This window comes from Galleria mellonella, unplaced genomic scaffold, assembly GCF_026898425.1.
Source record: "Galleria mellonella isolate WM207_F2 unplaced genomic scaffold, CSIRO_AGI_GalMel_v1 utg116, whole genome shotgun sequence".
In the NCBI taxonomy this organism is placed as follows: Eukaryota; Metazoa; Arthropoda; class Insecta; order Lepidoptera; family Pyralidae; genus Galleria; species Galleria mellonella.
In genome coordinates, this window is record NW_026441978.1 from 136,453 (window position 1) to 150,912 (window position 14,460).

The 14,460-nt window shown below is 44.2% G+C and overlaps 2 protein-coding genes across 3 annotated transcripts in view; one reads left to right on the forward strand and one right to left on the reverse strand.

Annotated features, from left to right (window-relative positions):
• Nucleotides 1–14,460, reverse strand: part of LOC113514041 (nuclear protein localization protein 4 homolog) — a 30,034-nt gene that overhangs the window by 11,845 nt on the left and 3,729 nt on the right. For both annotated transcript variants that reach the window (XM_052893640.1, XM_052893638.1), the window contains exons 6-7: nucleotides 14,312–14,445; nucleotides 13,629–13,789 (exon numbers count right to left, since the gene is read on the reverse strand). In XM_052893640.1, coding sequence (XP_052749600.1) covers nucleotides 13,629–13,789; nucleotides 14,312–14,445 — 295 coding nt within the window. The remainder of the gene's footprint in view (nucleotides 1–13,628; nucleotides 13,790–14,311; nucleotides 14,446–14,460) is intronic.
• Nucleotides 5,507–8,939, forward strand: LOC128200380 (uncharacterized). Its single transcript, XM_052893648.1, has 2 exons — nucleotides 5,507–5,829; nucleotides 6,139–8,939. Exon 2 carries the CDS (start codon nucleotides 6,139–6,141, stop codon nucleotides 7,642–7,644), a length of 1,506 nt encoding a protein of 501 aa, XP_052749608.1. The 5' UTR covers nucleotides 5,507–5,829; the 3' UTR covers nucleotides 7,645–8,939.

The window sequence follows — 14,460 nt, forward strand, 5'->3', positions numbered from 1 at the left end:
AGGAACAATGGTACAATATACTGATGGGAGGCGGACGTCAGTACACAAGGTTGCTTATGTAATACGTTAACATTCTCAGAATCGTGTTGATGAAGGCTTTCTGCTTTTGATAACGGCTTGATATGGCAAAATATATAATAATAATAATAACTTTATTGCATAACCACGATTGTAACAAATTCAACATTGGAAATTACAGTAAAAGTAGACACGGATTTATTTGTACATTTGGATCAGCTTAAACATCTGTATCTGAACTAGGTTATAAAACCTGTATCTCAGACAACAGCGCTCAACCCTCATTACATAGTATAATATTAGCTCAGCAAAATGTTTGTGCTACATATCGTCATAGTGGTAGAATACTGACGGATCTGACAAATATTACATATATAGATCCGTCAGCATTTAACGACTATGACGATATAGAATGAATGAAAACCTGTGGAAATAATACAAGTGCTCTCACTTACAGTTCTGGCATTTAGAAATCTATAAATAAACTAAATATAAACAGTACCATTTCTCCGGTCACGTTCCCGGAACCCTTGTTTAGTAGGCTATGGCTAATCTACTGCCACTCGCTGGTTTTTTTTAATAGATGATAATGAAACAGTGACCCTGCCTGCGCTATCGATATACACTTGCAGGACACCAGTGACGGATGATTGGTGAGGATGAAAAAAAAATTGATCAGTTAGTGCATCGTGACGAATTCAATCGTGATAAATTAGTCACGATAGTTTCTAGGGGAAACCGCGTAGAGGTCGACCTGATAGAGCATATTGATAGCAATGAGAACTAACCTCTCCTTACTTACTAACCCCCATTACTAACACTGGGTAGTAATCCTCCCGCGTACACTCTCGCCACTGGGTAGCTAGGAACCTTTAAGAACAGGGGATGACTGATTAGTGAGTGCATAAATTAGATAAGCTTCTACCTGTGGCTGTGCACCCGATCTATTTCACCTCCTATAGGTGTTGATTTAAAAGAACATTTCAAATGCTCTCCAGTTTAAATTTCTAATTATTTTCTTCATAATCTATAAACGTTTACACCGTATACACGCGCATATACGAGGTCTGTCCGGAAAGTTCGTATAAAAGTGTTCTGGAATGCGAGAAAGAGGAGTGGGGAGGCCAGGTAAGCGCAGGACCCCTTCCTTATGTCCCTAACAATGCTTCAGTTCTGGTCGGACCGCCGTGCGGTGCGAACTGGCTTGTCACGCCATCTGTGAAGTTACCTCTTAACGAAACCCCGTCGGCATGGAGCCCGCTTCCGTTGAAGAGCAGCGCGTCGTAATCAAGTTTCTCTCGAAACTCGGCAAGAATGGCCGTGAAATTTTTGCCGATCTCAGAACAGTTTATGGGGATGATGCTGTGAAGGAACCAACCGTCCACAAGTGGCTAAAAAGATTCAGAGAGGGCCGAGAAAGAGTTCGATGTTCGGGGATTGTCCATCAAGAATTCGTTCCTCCAGGCCAGACAGTTGATGGAAAATTCTACGTCGATGTGCTCAGACGCCTCAAAGCTCGTGTGGCACGAGTTCGTCCAGAATTGGCGCGAGAGGGGCGTTGGATTCTTCACCACGACAATGCCCCTGCCCACACCTCTCTTGTTGTCCGTGAGTTTTTGAGTAAAAATTCCATTACGGTGACCGAACACCCCCCCTATTCGCCGGATTTGGCCCCGTGTGACTTCTTCTTGTTCCCAAAAACCAAATTGGTACTTCGGGGGCGGCATTTGGGGGACATAAATGAGATAAAAAAAGCTACGACGGGGCAGCTGAGAAACCTACAACCAGAGGACTTTCAAGGAGCCTTCTCACAGTGGAAACGGCGTTGGCACAAGTGCATTATGTCACAGGGGGAGTACTTTGAAGGGGATAAAATTGATTTACCTGAATAATTGTAAAATAAAATTTTTAAAAAACTTTTATACGTACTTTCCGGACAAACCTCGTAGGTCCTTTTTGAAAAACCCGACGCTGTACGTAGTCTCTAGTGAAAATCTCGACAAGAAGTTCCATCCACAATCTGAGTGTCCGTGAACGCTCATATTGTGGAATGACAACTCCTCTAAAACCTGAATCCTTGCTCCAGAGAAGCGGTGTGAAGATAAAAGGTGGATATCGTGTCAAACAATTCTATTAAAGTATTGCCTCAAATTTAAAAAAATCGACAGTACTTTAGTCTGGAGTTGACTTAAATATCTAAATTTTACTAATACAGGCACTGTTTCATTGTTTTCAAACGTCGAATGTCACAGGCGGCAGGGCGAGGCGGCGGGAAGAGGGGCGGCGGAGGGGGTGACCGCGACCTTGACCCGCGAATGCCGCTCGCGCCCCAAACACTCGAGTCAATGATCTCTCACAATCGCACCGCGATACCAGCCTTGCGGCACTGTGAGCACCGCGCCCGTACCAATTCCACGCATGCGATCCCTATTGCGGCAAATCTAGAAACCTATACTGAACCGTAACCTTGTATTAGCCTGTGCCTGTTGTTTTGGTACTTTGACAAGAATATTCGCCGTAAACCGAGGGATCGCCTGCGTGAATTACGATTAAAAAAGGAAATTTAGGTTTTAGGACATCATCTATCTGACAACCAAACTTTTACCTCTCCCAGATTGCTGAGAGACACAGGTTCGAATTACGTCGTATTGAGATAGTGGGAAATTAAATTAGTGATGTACACACCCAATGTATTTTATCTACATTTCTTTTTTTATTTTTATTAAGTAATTTCGCGACTGACTTATGGCCTCAACAAAATATCAATGTTTTGCTCTTTCAAGGGCAAAGCAATAAACTGAGTTGTGACCATTTTGTGTTGCTATGGCACACGCATGAAGGGCAAAATTTTTACTTCTTTTATGCAATTTGGCTTTTTTTGTAAATGTGTTCTGTTGTTATTTATGTGCTGTAAGTTATGCAAATAAACTATATAACTCTCTATCTACCTAGTACGAGTGGGTATAAGTATGCAAGATTCCCAAATGCAAGGTTACTTATCATACCAATTAAATAGTTTTAAACTCTATTGGAAACTGCTTGAAATTATTAATTAATCGATTGAAGAGGATTCAAATCGTTAGAAATATGTTGTAGCTATGATGCGCAATTGCGTAGCCGATCCTGAACTGAGTTCATAACGATTTTGTAATCGATAGACTTTACTTTTGCGGAAATCCTATATTTTGTGGCAATTTAAGCAGCCGTTTTATTTGACTAGATACACAAGGTTAGATACTAAATGTGACTAGATACAATACTAACGGACAAACGATTGAGAGTTCTAAATCAAAATATTTTACATGCCGTCACTTATCGACGTGTGTATTCACAACAGAAGTTACTTCATTTTGGTGCAAAATGTATCTGTCAAATTAATTTATAAACATTTAAATTACCATTTTAGATGTTAATCTAAAACGGTAAAGCGAATACGAGTAACGTATCCAGTTGCAGAGAGCAGCAACTGTCGCTACAAGCCTCAAGTTTCACTGAACAGGCAGCAGGCCCCTGTCTACTGGGTATTATTACGAAAGTATAGAGGTAGGTCAGGGCCACGCAGGAAATACAAGGCATCTAGGTACATTTCTATGTATAGACATCGCTATTTCACAGTTTGGTGCGCGTCGTTCGATTGATTGCTGTTTAATGGACTCGCTGAATACGATAGGGATAAAACAGCATGGAAACGGAACGGTGGAGACAGGAACACACAAATGACGCGGCAAGTTTGGTACACTTTCATGTCTTAACGTTTTAACAATGAATTTATAGTAAATAAAATAAATAAATTAAAACATCTAAATAGATTTTTAATAAAAAAAAGGTCGCTTTTAAAACCAATTTGATATTGCACAAATAAATGCAAGAAATTTACAAGAAAACCTTTAAATAAAAGTAGTTAGGTTTCGTTTACAATTTTTTTATAGTAGCTACGTTCATGGCAAGCGATACCGTCGGCAATAAAGCAACAATAATTAACTACCTAGCCACGCGCTCTAACTTTAGAGCAAGGTGTTCAAGTATTGTATTCTGTTTATAGAACAGCTAACTTCAATAGCAGACAAATGGCCTAGCAGTGCGGCGGACCACCGAGAACGCTCGTAATAGACACACTTGATGTTTTACTTATTAGCAAAGAGTCACACCAACTCCACTCTAACGATGCAACACACAGACAACATGTGCCAATGCTCTCATGATGATATAATTGTGTTCTTCAAAGTTTCGTGTTAGAGATTATTTTATTATTTACCTATCTATACTGTTTATAAAATTCTTAAATAGGTATTCAAATTGAGTCGATTGATAACTTGACACACGCAAACATTGTATACATTTTTTTCATATGTACGTAGGTACGTAAATGACGCGTCATACGATAATTTGTGATTGTAATTAAAGTATGTATGTATGTATGCAAAACAACCCAAATGCGACCACGGCACAGCTACAAGAGCTAACGATATCATCGAGCAACCAAAGGCAAGCAAAGTGGGGCCGTATCTATTTCCTGAAATGCTTATTCGAAGTAGGTAGGTATGCTTATTGATTCAGGCCGGCTGTACAGATATGTACAGTCGGTACGTAAATATGTAGCCCTCGGGCGTGCTGTGGCTGCGCCTGTGATGCAAACTGTGGACACGTGTGTGCGTTAGATAAGATCGCGTTACGTGAGCCGGCGCGGTGCGGGACGCTAGGACGCTACGCAACAAGCGCGGATCGATACCGCGACGTTGCCGCCGCCGCCGCCGCGCCGCTCGGCCGCCGCCGCCGAGGACGGCGGGCCGGCGGCGGGCGGCGGCGATAAGCGGCCGCCTGATAACGCAGCCGCGCGCCGCGCAGTGACCCGGCCCGCCCGTCTTTATCACAAGAATGTCACGTCACGCTGAGCGCGGTGAAGTTGGCGCGGGCCGCCGGTGCCGCCCGAACTAACCTTGTAGCGTCGTTCGTATGTCTTAACTAGTGTATACGTGCGATGATATTATGGTAAGTATATAAATGTATGTGTTTTATAAATATATTCATTGGACATAACAAAGGTATTTTTTTTTTAAGTTTTGTCCTTGACCATAGTTCCCTGTGAAACATTTTGTAAATACCAACCTACATAGTTGATATTGCATTGTAAACATAAGGTCTCTTAGATACATTCCGCATTATTTAGCAATTTTTTAAGGATAATTATAATAATATCCTTATTGTTGTATAAATGGACAATGAGATTAGTCTATTTACGGATTGATTTTTAGATAAACAAAATGAGAAAGTCCCTCGACCTGGAAATATCGTGTGATATTGTATATACCTTAAGTATTTGCTATAATTTATTAATATGTATAAAGATATATACAAGTAATAAGTAGGAATTTTTCCTTTAAAGCATCTTTTACGCTATTTTTCTTAGTTTGTATAATATATAAGTAACAATGTGGCCGCTCGAACAAGGCTATACCGTACAGAAATAATCTGTTGATCGAGCGACGTGAAGCTCGGTGCGGAAACGAGAAACAACATGGCGTGTGTACACAAAACGTAAAATGATGTGGCACTCCACATCGATTTCAAAATTTTAGTTAATTTATTTAGTTTTAATCCGAGCCGGACGAAACGGCGATCGCATATCGTAAAATGTGATCGAATCGACCGAAACACACGCAGGCGGACGGCACAATAGAGCGCGATACTCGAGGGCGATATTCTAAAGTACAAAGTTCCGCACAACCCCCCGATGTCGCGAGAGATCGGCGACAAGACGTAGCCGCCCCGACAGCGACGCAGGCGGCCCGGCCTCCGCCCTCCTCATCCGAGGTGAGTACCGTCGCGGCGCCCTCCCTCGTCGCGTCCTTCGACCTGGTACCTTCACCACCTAGCATTTTCGGAAGTAGTGACAGGGGTACTAGTTCCCATTGCTAATGATACACTGTTAAGATCGTGTGCTTTCTCCTGGAAACAAACGTGGTTAATTCCTAGTAAATTCGTTACGACGAGCCAAGCGGCCGCTTCATCCTATAATTTTATCCCTTACCGATGTTTCACCGGCGGACACAGTCAACACAGCCGGATACACCGCTCCACCTCTATCTACTGAAAGAATATATGGCCCGCGTCCGTCCACAGATGGCGACGTCTCCGCTCGGCGAGATAGAGGAGCTCACGCTCTGCTCGTGCTGCAAACGCGCCTTCGACGAAACCGAGAGGCCGCCCAAGCTGCTCGCCTGCAAACACCACTTCTGCCTGTTGTGCGCGCGCACCGTGCTCGGCAAGGGCCGCGAGGTATACTGCGTGCACTGCTGGAAGCGCACCGAGCTGCCCGACGGGCGCGCCGAGGCGCTGCCCACGCACGGCGCCGTGCTGGCGCTGGCGCGGCGGCTGGCGGGCGGCGGCGCGCGGCCCGAGGAGCTGGGCGCGTGCGGCGCGCACGCGCTGCCGGCGCTGTGGTGCACGGCGTGCGGCGCGCGCGCCTGCCGCGCCTGCGCGCAGCACGCGCCGCACGCCGCCGCGCTGCGCCCGCCGCCCGAGGCGCGCGCGCTGCTGGCCCGCGAGCGCCGCGACCTGCTGGCCGACCTCGCGCGCCTGGCCGCGCGCCAGCGGGACCTGCTGCTGCGCGCGCTCGACGCCGCCACGGCGCTCAAGCTGCGCCTCGAGGCCGAGCTGGCCGCGCCGCCGCGCCCGCCCGCCGCCGCCGCCGCCGCCGCCGCCGCCGCCGCCGCCTCGCTCGCGGCCGCGGCGGCCGAGCGCGACCGCCTGCGCGCGCGCCACGCCGAGGCCACGCTGCAGTGCCGCCTCGACGACCTCATCCGCTCCGCGACCGTGCCGCTCGACTTCGAGCTGCTGCGGCGCGCGCTCGCCGGCCTCGGCGCGGCCGAGACGCCGCCGCCGCCGCCGCCGGACCGCCGCGACCCGGTGCTCTTCCTCGCCAACTACTGCACGGCCCAGCTGTACGCGCGGCACTTCCTCGCGCGCCGGTCGCGCCCGCAGCCCGACGGGGACGGGCTCGAGGCGCTCGACGGCGGCGGCGCGTTCGAGTGCGACTCGGGCGGCGAGGCGACCGCGTCGCCGACCACGACCCCGACGACGACGGCGACGTCGACGATCGGCTCGCCGCTGCTGCGCAACCCGAGCGCGTACCCGCTGTTCTACTTCAACTTGGAGGTGAACGGGTCGCCGTTCGGGCGCATCGTGATCGAAGTGCGCAGCGACGTGGCGCCGCGGATGGCTCGCAACTTCACCGTGCTAGCGACGGGCGAACTCGGCATCGGATACCGTGGCTGTGCCGTTTTCCAGTGCTGGGAGAACGAGAGCGTCATCACCGGCGACTTCGAGCTGAACAACGGGCGCGGCGGCCGCTCCGTGTTCGAGGAGAGCTACTTCATGCCGGACGACACGAAGATGGTGGCGGTGCGCGGGTCGGTGGGCATGCGCCGCTCCCAGAAACGGCACGACAACCTCGGCCTGGTGGGCTCGCAGTTCCGCATAGTGCTGCGCGAGATGCGCGGCTTCACAGCTATCTTTGCGTTCGTGGTGGAGGGGCTAGAGCTGGTGGACCGCCTGTCCCGGACGGGCGATAGTGCCGGCAAGCCTCACAGCACCATCCTCATCTCGAGCTGCGGTAAGCTCAACTAGACGCTCCTCTCGAATTCTCCTTTTCTGCCTCTCGTCGCATCGGTGCATATCACTCTCTCACAAATTCCGATCTCTCGCGATCAAAGTACCTTATATTTCTACTCCGTCGGACCAACGTTTTACTTTCGTGTGTACTCGCACCGTGAGATATTTTTATACGTGTAGGAAAAAGATTTTGAAGTATTTACGCGACTTATTCGAAGTTCATCGGCTCGAGCTTGTGTAGTTGTTCGTTTGCATAATGTATACAATCGGCGGATCGCTCACCGCAGACGGTAGCGCGGCCGGCGACAGGGATGCACTCGGCGCTCCGAACGTTTCGTCCGCGTTTAGATAATTACTACCTTCGCGCCGTTCTGTTACTCGTCTTATTAGCTACTAGTGGGCCTAGACTCGGTATTATCTCATTATAAATGAATATATTTTTGTTATAAGCGCGAGGCGTCGCGTCGACCGTCGACCGGCGAGTCGTCGCGCCTCGTCGCAGGCTAATTTTATAAGTTGTGACGTTTCGATCGTATGTGTGTCAATATAAATGTTAAATAATTTAGAGAATATATTTTAGCTAGGGATGCCGCGAGCGGCGGGCTACTCGTATTCGTGTTTGTACATAAGCATAGGTCGGTCGTTATTTAACATTATAGATTATTATATTTACAAGCAAACGTTACCTCTCGGAAACAAGCGGCGGAGGAGACGATAAATTACTATAACACGAATTATTACAAATTTTCCGGAAGTTTTACAAGACTGTGATGATAACCGTAGGTAGCGGAGCTAGCGGGGGCGGCGGGGCCTCCTACCGGTCAGTGCCTGCTTATATCGGATATATTTACTACTTAATGTTAACGACGTGCTCCTCGTTCCTTCCCCCCTGGCCGCGGCGGCAGGGGGCGCGCGCGGCGGCGCTCGCGGCGCTCGCGGCGCGCTCGTACTCGTTAAGTTTATTTTTCTATTTTACCAAAGTTTATATAGGCGTGTTGCGATGTTCGTGTATAGCTTGTTCGTGCCGCGTGGCGGCTGCGTGGCGGCTGCGTGGCCACCACGCACCACTGTAGTCGGGCGCGCCGCACGGCGGCCGCCCCGCTCTAGACATGTTGTAATTCGTGTTGACTATATTCATATTATATTGTAGCAGCGTTTTATTTTCTCGATATATAGTTTATATGACGTGGTGTGGTATGCCGGTGGCGTCCGCGGTCGCGGCGGCCGCGGGCTTGTTAATGTTACGTGTACGCGCATATTACTATGTCCGAAGCGAATTCGTGATAAATAAATAAGTCTATGGAGCAGTATCATTGGTGTTTTACTTAAAAGAAAATCCTGTAGCTCGGTCCCTGTCATTCTATACACTATGCTGACAATCACTTTGTTCATTTCAAATAGATACAGCATAACGCTTTATATAAGGTACTTCTATTTACAGATATGATCCCATCTAAACAACGAACATATTGTACCGGTACGTGCTCACTTGTAGCCTTTTTTTAAAAACTCCATAGGAACAAATTTCACAAGCTAAGCGTACTTATATACCTATAATACGTGAAAGAAATAGTGACCAGCAACATGTGTGAGGTTCAACTCGCACGAATTGGGTACCGTACTTTTTCTTGCGTGACACATGCGATAAATTGAACACTATAACACTTAGAGGGAAAATAAAAGACAAATGTCTTACTTCATTTCTTATGACAATTGAAAGTTATACGGAATATGTATTGACATGCAAATGCTTGAATTTAATGCACAGACAGAAGATTAAAAATATATATATCATAGCACTCTTTCTCCGAACATAATAAGGAATCACTTTTCTTTCCAGATTTTTTTATTATAAATTAAGTCTGTCTTGTACAAGGATACCCTTTATATCGAGTGCTTTGCAGCGTCTCTTGCACTGGTTTATAACTAATAATCTAATGTTGGACGCTAAAAACAAAACGCTTAAATATTTGTTTTTCTAAAAATCATAATTCCAATTCTACTTAAAATTAAATAACGAACCTCTTAAATTTATAGATTCCATCGTCTTTTTAACGACCATGTAATAATAAGACATGTACATTTAAATAAATACAAATAATGTTAACAAAGATTTAAAAGAGTAACAGTTAAGTTTCTTGCGGGCTCTTCATAACAGATCACAACTTTCCGAAGCCTGCATTCGATTAAAAAACAATGTCGATTTAAAAGAAAACAAGTCTAGTTGAATAAAGATTATTCGAATGAATTGACAAAAGAGAATCTTATTACAGAGCGCTACTTTCACCTCCAATAACAAATGACTCCAAGAAACCGGTCTCGTTTTGTGAAATGTTCCCACAACTTCTTTAGAACATGATATTACTCATTTTGTTGCACACTGAAAAGAAGTATTGGCACTCGTCTGACTTCATTTATATGTGTGTGATTCATTAACAATCCTTAATCAGCACAGTTTGAAATCCCTGGAATCACCGGTCTTGCAGAAGTTCCTTCACTTACCTGCTGTTATCTGGAGTGAATGCCTCCACGAGTCGACCGCAGTGAGGTTCTTCAATAACTATTTTTAAAACTAAATTATTTACACTAATTTTTGATGGGGGAAAACAAAGGAAATAAATTGCCGTACGCGATATCTAACGTTCGTTTGATAATTGATTAGATTGCCACCTTCCTTTGCAAGGACTTCAAACACAGTTTTGCCTTGAAATGTTATAAAAAAAATTAAACCCGCTGTACAATGTTTAGAAAATTCAAAATTAAAAAGTTACAATACATCCATAAATAACACAGGCCAGTAACTTTTCGATCTATCTAGTGCAGCAGCAAATCCGAAACATATTTAAATACATCTTTTTATTTACAATTTTAATTTATTTTATAACACAAATAGAATCCAGAATTCAACAGTTGCAACACAAAGACATTACAGCACTGTTGCAGCGATGTTACAAGAAATCGTGATAAGATTTCCTGGTTGTGATATTTTTGTTCATTCCCATTTATACCTTATAAATATATATTGTTAATTTATTATTCTCACCTTACGATATGTACAGGTGGTGTAACAGACGTAAAAAAATTACGCTACCAAATTAGACATTAATTTTACTTAACTTATCACTAATTTAGAAAAATTGTTCTATGTTAGAAACCAAATTTACCAAATTTCATTCAAATCTGTATAGTAGATTTTTTTATACAACTTAGCAAACAAGCTGACGGCCCACCTGATGGAAAGTGGTAACCGTCGTCTATAGACATGAGCAGAACCATGGACATAACAGAGTATACTGTTTCGCCCATGATACTCCCCATGCGTTGCTATTCCTTAGTTCTAAGGAGTTATACCTCTGGACCCTGTAAATTCACTGCTATATCCCACCCTTCAAACCGAAACACAGTTATGCAAACACAACTGCTTCACGGGTGAAACACGAATGGGACAGAGGTGGCCAAGCAAACTACTTTTGTACAGTCTCCCTCTGGTGACGTCCAGTATATTTAACACAAGTCACAATTTTTTTTGTACTATTCATACATCAAGAATGCTATAGATTGTATTCTTTATTGATAGGAGACCTCGGTGATGCATGATTTAATATGCCGTCTAATCTTTTAACGGTCGCGGGTTCAATTCCAGTAGAACGCAAACATTTGCATTTATGAGTATGTCTCTTTTGTATTTGTTTGATCTTCTATATATACATATCTACATACCATTTTTTTTTGTTGGGTGAAAATGGTATGGTAACCCCGCCTGCGCTAACGGAATACGCTTGCGGAGCACCAGTGAAGGGTGATAGATGAGAATGAAAACAGGCCAGTTAGCCCATCATGATGAATTCATCAGGAATTAACCACGATAGTTTCTAGGGGGAACCGCGAGGAGATCGACCTGGTTGGGTATATTGCTAGCAATGGGATTCTCAGTCTCCATTACTAACAATCCATTTCCCCTCTATATACTAATATTATAAAGCTCAAGAGTTTGTTTGTTTGGATAAACACAGTAATCACAGAAGTTACTGGTTCAAATTGAAATATTATTTCAGTGTTTAATAGCCCATTCAGCGAGGAAAGCTATAACATCACGCTACGACTAATAGAAGCGAAACATCAATAAAAAAAATGTTGCAAAAATGGGGAAAATTTATTCCTTTTGTGAACTCCGATGCGATGTACGCATTCTATGTACACTGCCGGTCAAAAGTTTGAGACCACTAATAAAAAACCTTTTATTATTAGCAAATATTTCCAAAATATTAGTGACAAAAAGTAATCTGCACACCTGCATATTCTATTGTTTATAAAAATTGTCTAAAAGCTTATTCTTTTGTATATAAGCCAAAAAAGAGCAATAAACATACATTGTTTATTAACTTTCAATTGTGAGCCGGGGAAGAAATAGTTCGATAATATTGGAGAACAACTCCAATATGAAGGCAAATTGACGTGAGATTGCATCTCGACTTAAATTATCGAAGACTTGCAGACTTGTGTTCATTGCACTTTTGTACGGTATAAACAATTGGCAGTAATCAAAATCGTTCGTGCTCCGGGAGACCAAGAGATACGATTTCTAGTGAAAATAAATTTATTGTGGTAACCAGCAAACGAAATAGATACCTAACAGCCCCAGAAATTCGTGTTGAAGTCAACAAATTCCGGGAAAAACCTGTGTCAGTGTCTACAGTGCAAAGACGACTGCGAGGCGCCAAGTTATCTGGTCGAGAATTGACCGAAGAAAATTTAAAAAAAGTGCTATGGAGTGACGAATCTATAATTGAAATATTCGGTCCAAATAGCAGAATTTTCGTTCGACGTTCCGCCGAAGAAAAGATGATGCCACAGTGTAGAGTCCCGACTGTTAAGCATGGTGGCGGATCTGTTATAGTCTGGGGTTGTTTCTCAGGCTATGGGACTGGAAATCTGGTCCAAATTAAAGTGGTTTTGGAGAAAAATGCTATTCCCTCCAGACTAAAGTTAATCGGCCAAAGATTTATTTTCCAACAAGATAATAATTCAGAGCACAGTTCAAAATTATGTAGGGGCTATTTAGATGAAAACAGTCGGAAAAAGTGTTAAAAACATGACATGGCCACCCCAAAACCCCGATCTTAACCTATGGAGCTTTTGTGGGAAGAGCTTAACCAAAACGTGCGAGAACAATATCCCACTTCACAGTAGGCCATGTGGAATGCATTAGACGAAAGCTAGAAGAATATCTCCCAGGAGACTAAAAACAAATTAATTGCTTGCATGCTTTCAAAAATTGGTAAAACGGGTCATAAAATGCAAAGGAGGATATTTTGATGAAAAATCCCTCTAGTCTCTTGTGTGTTTTCTTTAGAACATTGTATTTGTCAAGACTTCATGTAAATTTTGAATTTCAAATCTTGTGTTCTGTTTTTCATAAAGTTTAAAATATATAGACTTTTATTTGTTTTCTTATATTTTTTATAGTGGTCTCAAACTTTTGACCGACAGTGTATGTATGTCCTATGTACTCACGAAATATGTATTTACGAAAAATGCTAGTTAATAAATCTATTAATTTTCTAGTAAAAGTGGTACAAAGTAGACATGAGTAACATTGATACTGTTCTGATATCTGCATATTGGGTTCGTCTGGACGTGACGGTGGTAAAAAGAGTATCACCATCAATAACGCTCATGCCAGTTGGATATCTACATTAATTTTGATGAGGTTAACTGATATTTAACGCATCTGCTACTGGGCTAATACATACATTTTTTTGATGGATAAAAATTGAACGGTAACCCCGCCTGCGCTAACGGGATACGCTGGCGGATCACCAATCCGGAAGGGAGAGCTGAAGGGTGATCGATGAGAATGAAAACAGGCCAGCTAGCCCATCAATGATCATGATGAATTCATAAGGAATTAACCATGATAGTTTCGAGGGGGAAGCGCGCCCTGGCAAGGTATACTGCTAGCAATGGGATTGTTAGTGTCCATTAGATTGCAGACTGACCTTGTAGTAGACGTCGGGCACGTACTGGCGGCTGCTGGAGTCGCGGATGTAGCCGAGGTCGGGCGCGTCGCGCGTGGGCAGCAGCACGCCGTCGCGCACCAGCGCCTGGCACTGCCCCGACACCTGGTAGCCCTCCAGGTGCACCTGCTTCTTGCTGTCCCCTGCCGCCAGCCACACCGCCGTGTTACATAGCTCACTCACTCGCGCTTAACTTACCACTTTATTTATTTATATTTATTCGCATGCCACGTGGTACAAATTAGACATTATAATAAGTGAGCACATAAGTGACACGTGACACCCCATAGGGGCACAGCAATTTACAGAGAGAACCGTCCACTTTTGATGACAGTTAAAATCACATAGTATTATTTATTTTTATTTATAATATTATATTATGAATTAAATGTTTCGAATGGACTCACTCTTATAGTTTCATACATACATATACATACATATCTGTCACGCCTGTCTCCCATTAGGGTAGGCAGAAACAATGGAATGCCAAATGCCAATAGTTTCATATTTGATATTTATCAGAGAATACTCTAAAATATATACGCGTTCACAATTGCTTGTCTAATTGCAGTGAATTCATAATATATTGTAAAACTACACTTTAGTTTGGTTACTAAAGTAGCTATTCTTGTAAAGGTAAAAGTATGCAAGGGCGCGCGACTAACCTGTGATGCAGACAGTGACGAACTTGGAGCCGAAGTAGCCGGAGGAGGCGTGGCGGCAGGCGTTGGGGTGCAGGTTCTGGTAGTGGCCCGCCATGATGCACTCCTGCGCCGACAGGAAGTGCGTGTCCACGCCACTGCAGCACAAGCGG

What these genes read in the sequence shown, in the direction of transcription:
- LOC128200380 (XM_052893648.1), top strand. Translation starts at nt 6,139, where the DNA reads ATGGCGACGTCTCCGCTCGGCGAGATAGAGGAGCTCACGCTCTGCTCG.